General features: G+C 33.3%; 1 protein-coding gene across 1 annotated transcript; it reads left to right on the top strand.

Annotated features, from left to right (window-relative positions):
* Nucleotides 1-823: 823 nt before the first annotated feature.
* LOC108994678 lies at nucleotides 824-1,450 on the top strand. Its single transcript, XM_035690674.1, has one exon. The coding sequence runs from the start codon at nucleotides 824-826 to the stop codon at nucleotides 1,448-1,450; it is 627 nt and encodes a 208-aa protein (XP_035546567.1).
* The last annotated feature ends 7,204 nt before the right edge of the window (nucleotides 1,451-8,654 follow it).

Consider the following 8,654-nt stretch of genomic DNA (forward strand, 5'->3'; position numbering starts at 1 on the left):
TCTAGAATTTGAGGTTTACATAAATTTGATCAAAGGTTTGAGATTTTGCAAACTATAAATTACGAAGTTTTTGGATATCTGTAGGTTTAGGAAGTAATTCCATATTTAAGACGTCGGAAGTTGAGGATAGAGAGTTGATGATGTGGATAATTAAGATTTGAAATTCTGCAAACCAGAGTAGATATGTATAGGATTTATAAAGATTTATGAGTTGAATTCATACTCCTTAAGGTTTAAACTATAGGTTTGTTTTACGGGTAACGCTTTTTATTCATGAACTCTATAATTTTGTTTTTAAAACAATTTGTAAAGTTTTAAAAATTTTTCCAGGATGCCACCTCGCCGTCGAGAACGAAATGTGTCAGATTTGAATGCAACCAATAACGAGAGGGAAGCAAATACGAGTTCTTCCGAAGTACTACGAGCAGCAGCACATCAACTTATAGAAGATCTCGCACAGAATCCTTCGGGTCGTCAACGTAACAATAGTGAAGGAGGATGCACTTTCAAGCAATTTAATAGTAGCCATCCCCCCACTTTTGATGGAAGAAGCGATTCCAATGCAGCTGAAGATTGGATGCAGGACATTGAAGAGATATTCAGTGTTTTGGAGTGCACCGATCAACAAAAAGTTTGATTTGTAGCTTTTAAATTAATCGGAGAAGCGAAGAGATGGTGGAACTTTGAGAAAGCCATCAGAGAAGCTGATGGAACTGGAGTAGTGAGCTGGCCTCACTTTAAGCAAAACTTTTTCGACCGTTTCTTTCCGAGGGCAGACCGGGAAGCTAGAGCCCGAGGGTTTGCTAACTTGGTGCAAGGGACCATGACGGTACGCCAGTATGCTGCAAAATTTGCAGAGTTATCACGCTTCGCCCCATATTTGATCCCGGATGAAGAGAAAAAGGCCAGGAAGTTTGAAGAAGGCCTGAATTTCCAAATATATGAACGGGTAATGGTCTTGCAGATTCAGAGTTTTTCGGAGTTAGTGCACAAGGCAATTTTAGTAGAACAAAATATTAAGAGGGGTGTGGAATTGCAAGAAACAAGAAAGAGAACTACTCCACAAGGATCCTCGGGTATGGATCAAGGGCCATGGAAGAAGAGAAATGAAGGGAGCAACTCAGGTCAAAAGCGAATGCAAGGATTTCAACCGAATAACCTCTGTAATTTTTGTAATAATGCACACACGGGAGAGTGCAGAAAGGAAATGAGGACGTGTTTTCGATGTGGAAAGTCCGGACATTTTATCAAGGATTGTCCTTTGCTTCTGTCGGATAACAGGAAGCCTAACCCACCTCCAGTTTCCCAACAAACAAGTCAAGGAAATAATCAACGTAGAATGGGACTAGCCCGAGTGTTTGCTTTAACATCTGAAGATGTGGAGGACGACAACAATGCAATCACAGGTACCTCACTCTTTTTCTCCTTGAAAGCTTTATGTCTTAGCTGAGTTGGGATTAATCATGCTTGCTTGAAAATTTTCGTGTAGTATAGTTTAGAATATTGAAATTTGGTCGAAGAGGTTTGCAAAGGGGTGTTAGACACAATATTTTATATCTACGAGACTCCTCTAGCTTTAGGTATTTGATGGATTAGTTTTTGTTTTGGAAGTGAGAAGTTTAGAAAAAGTATGGTTGAAAGTAGATTTCCATGGATTCCGGAAATTTTGTGAACTATAATTACTTAGGACTTAAGTTTAGAACTTATGATTGTATTAATCTTCGGAAGTTCTAAATATTATTTTGGGAGTTCCCCTTTTAGTTATTTGTGAGGTTTAATTATTAGTGAGGTTCAGTCCTCGTTTAGTTATTAATTTGGGGCTTGCAAATCTATGGTTAAGATTCATACTTTTAGGTTTGGACTTAAAGTGAGTTTGAAATTGGCCCTTGGATTTTAGAGATTGCTGAGTTGAGGAGTGTTAGAAAATTTGGATTGTTGAAAATATGAAGGATTGGTGTATTAGATTTGACTTCTGGTGCAGTAAATTTTGAGGACAAAATTTTTTTTTAGGGGGAAAGAATGTAATGCCCGAACCTAGTCAAATAGCGTTACTAAATTTTGGGTCTAGTTAAAATCGTTGGGTTCATTAATTTTTTTTTTTTTTTTTGAAAAGAGTTTAGGTCTAAGTATATTTATTTTATGTTATTTTATTTTATTATTTTTTTCTTTTTCTTTTCTCTTTAGACTTAAGAACCGGTCCTTGATAGCACCCAGAGCACGTTGCACCCGTTTGCCATTTTCATGCATTCCCTTTTCATTCCCTTCATCTAGGTTTTCCCTTTACTATTTATATCTCCTATTTACTCATACTTATACGGTTATCATCTCAACCCTAGACTAAGTGCCGCTCGTCCTCCTCTTCGCCAAACCGAGATCCCTTATCCACTGCGCTAGCAAGTTTCATTGTTGTTTTTCTTTTTTCTCTTCACATCTCAGCCTCCATCAACCACTGTACCCACTCACTGCCGCAGCCCTCATTTTCACGCCCCAGCACACAAGAAACCGTGGCCTTGCAGCCAGTCCCTACACTTCCGTAAAGCACCAAACCGCAAGCCTCGGTTGCGTTCAGCAGCCCTGTCACCCCCCACAGTCAGGCCTGATTTTATTATGTTTGATACACAGTTTTAGTAAAAAAAAATTTATTTGGGCTGCATGTGGGTTTATTTGGTTAAGTTAGTATTTTTAAGAGACTGATATTTTATCAGAATATTTATTAAGTAAATACTGATAAATGTTTTTTAGAATGATCAATAAGTGCAAAATCTTATTTTGAATCCTTTTAAAAGAATATTTTTGATTTAAACAAAAGCTATGGTTTTAATGGTTTCGATATAGTTATGTTCTTTTTTTTAGTTTTATAATTTATAGTAAGGTCTCATTCGTAAATAAGTTAGAATTTAATGTTTTAGTCGGAGTTATTAAATTGGATATTGATGAGTTTAGAAAGTGATGCTAGTATTTTAGGAATAATGAGAATTTTCGATTTTGAGGAATTAAAAATAGGTTATTTTAGAAGTTTAGGCTTAAATATCGAAATACAAGATTGAATAGAAATTTATGAAAATTTACGTGATTATTTTATAGGTGACGATTAAGTTTGTTCGGCATTATTGAGGAAATTTTCGAAAAAGCTAAGAAGTCCAGGTAAGCGGGGTTCCTATGCTAGATTTGCATAAAAATAAAATGGTCTGAGGTTGATTTTTGAAAATGAACATGTTTGTTATAAAAATATACTTGAACTACCTCAGTTATTTGTTCTGCATTACTCATGAGATTCTGTTTAAGAATAAAGTATTTTCTGGCATGACTGGTGTAGACATGAGCTATTTTGTATTTTGCTTCTAAACTCTGAAAAAGAGAGCGAATATAAAAGTTTGTGCATAAAATAATGTTTTGTGATTTCTGAAAACTCCGTTCTGTTCTGAAGATGGTCTGTACTCTGATATGATATGCTTTCTGAAAACTCTGTTCTGTTTTGAAGGTGTTCCGAATTCTGATATGATGTGATTTCTGAAAACTTTTGGCATGACATTCTGAATTGGGATGTGGTTTGTGGATGGTGACCTATTTGACCTACCACGAGTGCTAATAGTGGCTTCTGTTTGGGTTGGTACCAACTGTTCTGTTTCTGGTGCACCCACTTTGGAAACAAAGTGGTTTTCTGGTGGTCTTTCCTGTGTGCACACTCGGGGCTCCGAGAATAAATAAGGGGAAGATTCACATTCTGTTTCTGCTCGGTTAGCTACAGGGGTTTGCACAACCCTACCACGGGGGTTAAACATGGCCTCTGTTGCGATATGATGCTCTGGTACGATGGCGGTCAGTTACGCTATGCCAAAAGAATTTGAATAAGAATATTTTTGAACTTTTGCTCTGATATTTTTATAACATTTTCTGACTCTGCATTCTGAAAATAAAAAGTGTTTTGTTTTGCATTATGAAATCTGTAAATGCTCTTGTTTGCATACTAGTATATGTTCTCTGCTTACTGAGTTGTTGATAACTCACCCCTATCTCCATAATATGTTTCAGATAATTTTGATGCAACAGCTGGAAATCAGGAATAGGGAATACTTGCAAATTTTGTGGATCATAGAAGACTATGTGCCCTAGGGTACAATGACTTTTGGAGAGTCTTTTGGTAGCGTTGATATTTTATGTGGCTTTGGTATGTTGAGTATTGGATATTTTTAGTCCTTGTGGAAAAGTTTATCTATATCAATGAGACACCACTGAGGTGCCCTTATGTAGGAACATGGATATTTGTGTTGAACAAATAGGTTAACATGTAATGGAAATTCTGGTTTATTTTAAAAGTACTATTTGGAAATGACTTTTAGGTGATATGAGTTAACTCTCCGGACTCCCGAAGTCAGGGCGTTACAATTCCACATCCCAATTATCAGCGGTGGCCAAACACATTACCGCTCTACCCAATCACCACTAAGCATCCTCTTTTCCGTGTGAAACTTGTGGCAACTTCTCGCAGGAATGGTTCGGGGAACTCCGTTCTGTCCCATGATGATTTACATATGACAAATGTTTCTCTCTCCCTCTCTCAAAGATAATGGTTTCTCACACTGAGATCATAAATTGGTGAAAATAGTAAACACATTCAAGTCTCAGAAGGGAAAGAATAAGCATAAGATAAACATAATGATAAAAACAAGGTTTATTCATGATCAATATGGGGAAGGTTACAGATTATGCATATGCCTCTTACATACAACATTCACCCCGCATTCCTCAGTGTTATCTTAGAAGTTGACCTACCTCTCAGTGTCGAGGTTGCTACTTCGATGCGCCACTCCTTCCCTGCTTCCTCTAAAGAATCTAGCTCCACAAGATCTTAGGTGTTTAGTATCTCAAAAGTAAGATTTTGTCTCATGTCCAAGTCCCTTATATCTCGCAGGACTGTCAAACGTCCTTCTAACATACTTCAGACTCAAGGTATGCTTGAATAGGAGTCCTTTAGCCTCAGTTGTCATACTGCGAGATGACAGAGATAGATGATCAGGACATGGTCCACACCTCCTTACGACCTACCAACTCCTCTGTCTTTCCTTGAATGAGGGTCCTCCACATGGCGTTGGGTCATACCTCTAGGTTCACATGATATGACATGCCGAGTCATAACCCCTTTTGCAGACTCACTCCAGATGTGACCCTTCAAGTGGAGTGTAGGCTTCTACGTATGACATTATCACTCTTCTAAGCATTTTTTTGTGATGTTCCGAAAAGCTCACATATCTACCCGAGTCTGTCTTTGATTGTTGCTCGCCTTGGGTGGGAAACTCTTGTCTCATTAGTGACACCAGCCTCTTCAGTTCCTTATTATTGCCTTCATAATAGGTGGCTTTTCTAACTAGCCTACCATAAGGCGAGATGCCCATCTCTACCTCGCATTGAGATATGTATTGCAGGCCTTCTGCAAGGTGTTTGGTCACCCACATGTTAGGCTGGTTGCATTTTGGAGCACTCGCAATTATTTTCTTCACTAAATCAATGGAGTGTTCTTCATATTTTTTTCCACTCAACTCCATTGATGGTATGTCCCCTTTTGCTAGTAGGGCCCTCGCAATTAGAATCACTAGGGCATGTTTGGATAATGTGATGATATGAGAATTTTATAAATGATAGTAAAAAAGTTTAGAAATAGTAGTGAAATAGTTTGTGAATTGTAGTGAAATGATTTGAGATAAGATGTTTTATTGGAGTGTAAGAAATGATGGAGAAAAAATTGAATAAAAATATTATAAAGTTAAAAAATTATTTGAATGTAATTTATTTAGTTTTTTTTTTAATTTGAGAAAATTATATTATTTTTTGTATTTTGTTTAGAAGTTTAGGAAAGTTGTAATGATCATATAAAGTTAAAATTTTGAAATTAAAAAGTATTTTGTGTTTGAATGATATTTGAGAATAAAATTATGAAAAGTTTTGACATGAGATATTCTCAATTCATCTCACTTTCCAATATCTATATTGCAATGGAAAGAATGACATTTAAAAAATGACGAGACATAATAGTAAGAATTGAGATTCAATGTAAAAGAAACTGAGAATGAAGTGAATGAAAGTTAAAAGAAAAATGAACTTATTTATATTAAAAGAAAACTTATAACCATTGGAAAAAGACTTTTTTTAAAAATAAAAAAAATATATGTCGCTAGAAAAGGAAAAATTTTGAATAACAACCATCATTATTTAGCTAGAAAGCCTGAAGATTTCGACCATCTTGACTTTTAGAAAAAGACCAAATTTTAAAAAGAGAAATTTTATTTGTAGTCTCCATTTGAAGACTGTATGTGCAAGCCCTTTATCAAATAAGAAAAAGTATCATTTTAAGAGAGATATTTTTATAATTTTAAAAAATTTTAAAGATAAAATTATCTAAACTTGTATTACAGTCTTCAAAATGAAGACTGTACGTAACATTGCTCTTTTGAAAAATATGGTTGTTAGAAGTTAACGATTTTGAAAAAGATGATAGCTAGGGAAGAAGTTTTGGAAAGAAAAATCGTAAACATGATCTTAGACGTATAAAAAATATTAAAAAAAGCATATTTATAAAGGATATATAGATTTTGAAATATTTAATAGTTTGGAGAATAAGAATCCGAAAATTATGATTGCAAAAGAAAGAATATAAAAACAAATAAAATAATAATATTTTAATTAAAATAATAAAAGTGAATAGCTAAAATAGAGAGTGAGATGCACACATGTTAAAGAAAAATGTGTAAATTTTAGTCAAATTAAACTAAAAGTTTCCCTAGCCGGCTAGAAATCCTCTTTTAAGATAAGGTCCAAATTATCCATGGCCTAATGTTGGGGCCAAATTTAACATCTGTTGTACGAAAGTCTCATTTATTTTCACAACCTGCTTTTAACTCATTTTATCTCATTCAATCTAATCATCATAATTTTTTTAAATTCTATAAAAAATAAAATAAATAATTCAATTTTTTTAAAATAAAAAATAAAAAAATATATTTTAATAATATTTTATTTAACTTTTATCTCATCACATAGGCAAAAACATACGAGGTCTTCATCGAGCAAATTCTAGGGTAACAGTGTTGTAAGTTTATTTAGTGATAGAACTACATGCATGAGGTTGGATTTTTAAGTTGCATAATATATTTATGATTTTTAAAATTCACGATCGCACTAAAAAATACTTTTTGTGACAACTATGACAAATCCTTTTATAGTTACACCAAAAAACAAAAAACTGTAGACTCAATTATGAGAATTTTGTTAAAATTAAAAAATTAAAATCTCATATAAACAAACGAAAGTCTTATTTACCAAGAACTAATCCAATATGATTAAAAAAAAAAGAAGCCTCACTCCCTCCAAAACGGGAGCACAACCAAGTCAAATATAATCGGTTCTATAAATAGTAGGGAGATAGTTTTTGAATAGTAGTGAAATAGTTTAGATTTTGAAAAAAGAGACAAAAAAAATTAAATAAAAATATTATAAAATTAAAATATTGTTATAATATTATATTTTAATATTATTATTGTTTTGGGATTTCAAAAGTTGAATTATTTTTTATGTTTTATATGAAATTTTGATAAAGTTATAATAATTAGTAATGATTAAATGAAAAATCATGAAAGAGAAATCGAAAAGTATTTGTGTTTGAGTAGTACTTAGATGTTGAGATGGGATAAGATGAGATGAGACTAACTACCAACTATACACAAATAGAACCTAGTTTGTTTGGAGAGTAAGATGATATGAGAATTTTATGAATAGTAGTAAGATAATTTATGAGTAGTAATGAAATAGTTTGAGTTTTGAAAAATGAGAGAAAAAAAAGTTGAATAAAAAATATTATAAAGTTAAAATATTGTAATAATATAATTTTATAATATTATTTTTGTTTGGAGATTTGAAAAAGTTGAAATTACTTTTTATTGTTTATTTGAAAATTTATAATAATTACTTTGAAAGTTTTGTATTTGCATTATGTTTAGGAATAAGATGAGATCAGATGAAATGAGATCAAATGAGAATTTTATATCTCATCTAAAACTCCAAACCTGTTAGAAACATGTAGACTCAAAGGCAAGGTGAAAAATAATTTTCTTAAATTAGATATATTGAGGGGATATTATTGATAGTATTAACGATGAACTAATTATTTATGGCTTCAAAATATGAAAACTCATAATGTGTTTTCCAAAAAGAGAAAAAAGAATTACAAATTATAAGACTCTTTGTTGTTTATTCTCTGCCACTAAGTGTATCTCTTCCGGTCATCATTGGGTTTGCCCAACACGGACTCAAAATGTTTATATTAATTGCTAAATATATAGAAAACACAGCCCATTAATGGTTAGGGTCCGAATAATTCTACAAGTTGAAAAGACAGCCCATTCAAGAATGGGCAAAGCATGGGGTTTGTGTGGTTACTTTGAATATGGGGCATTTTAATGGGGTCGAACAGTTTGTTTGAAGAAAGAAAAGATTGAAGCTGCGTTTGGGTAACCAAGTATCCTCAACACTTTTCAAGTATTCTCGTACTTTTGAAAATACTTCACATGCCAAACAACTTAAAATACTCTCAATGGGACCCACAAACCCACTTCAATCTCTACTCATAACTATTCACAAATATTCTATAATACTTATCACTA

Source organism: Juglans regia, chromosome 6, assembly GCF_001411555.2.
Source record: "Juglans regia cultivar Chandler chromosome 6, Walnut 2.0, whole genome shotgun sequence".
NCBI classification, from domain to species: domain Eukaryota; kingdom Viridiplantae; phylum Streptophyta; class Magnoliopsida; order Fagales; family Juglandaceae; genus Juglans; species Juglans regia.

What these genes read in the sequence shown, in the direction of transcription:
- LOC108994678 (XM_035690674.1), top strand. Translation starts at nt 824, where the DNA reads ATGACGGTACGCCAGTATGCTGCAAAATTTGCAGAGTTATCACGCTTC.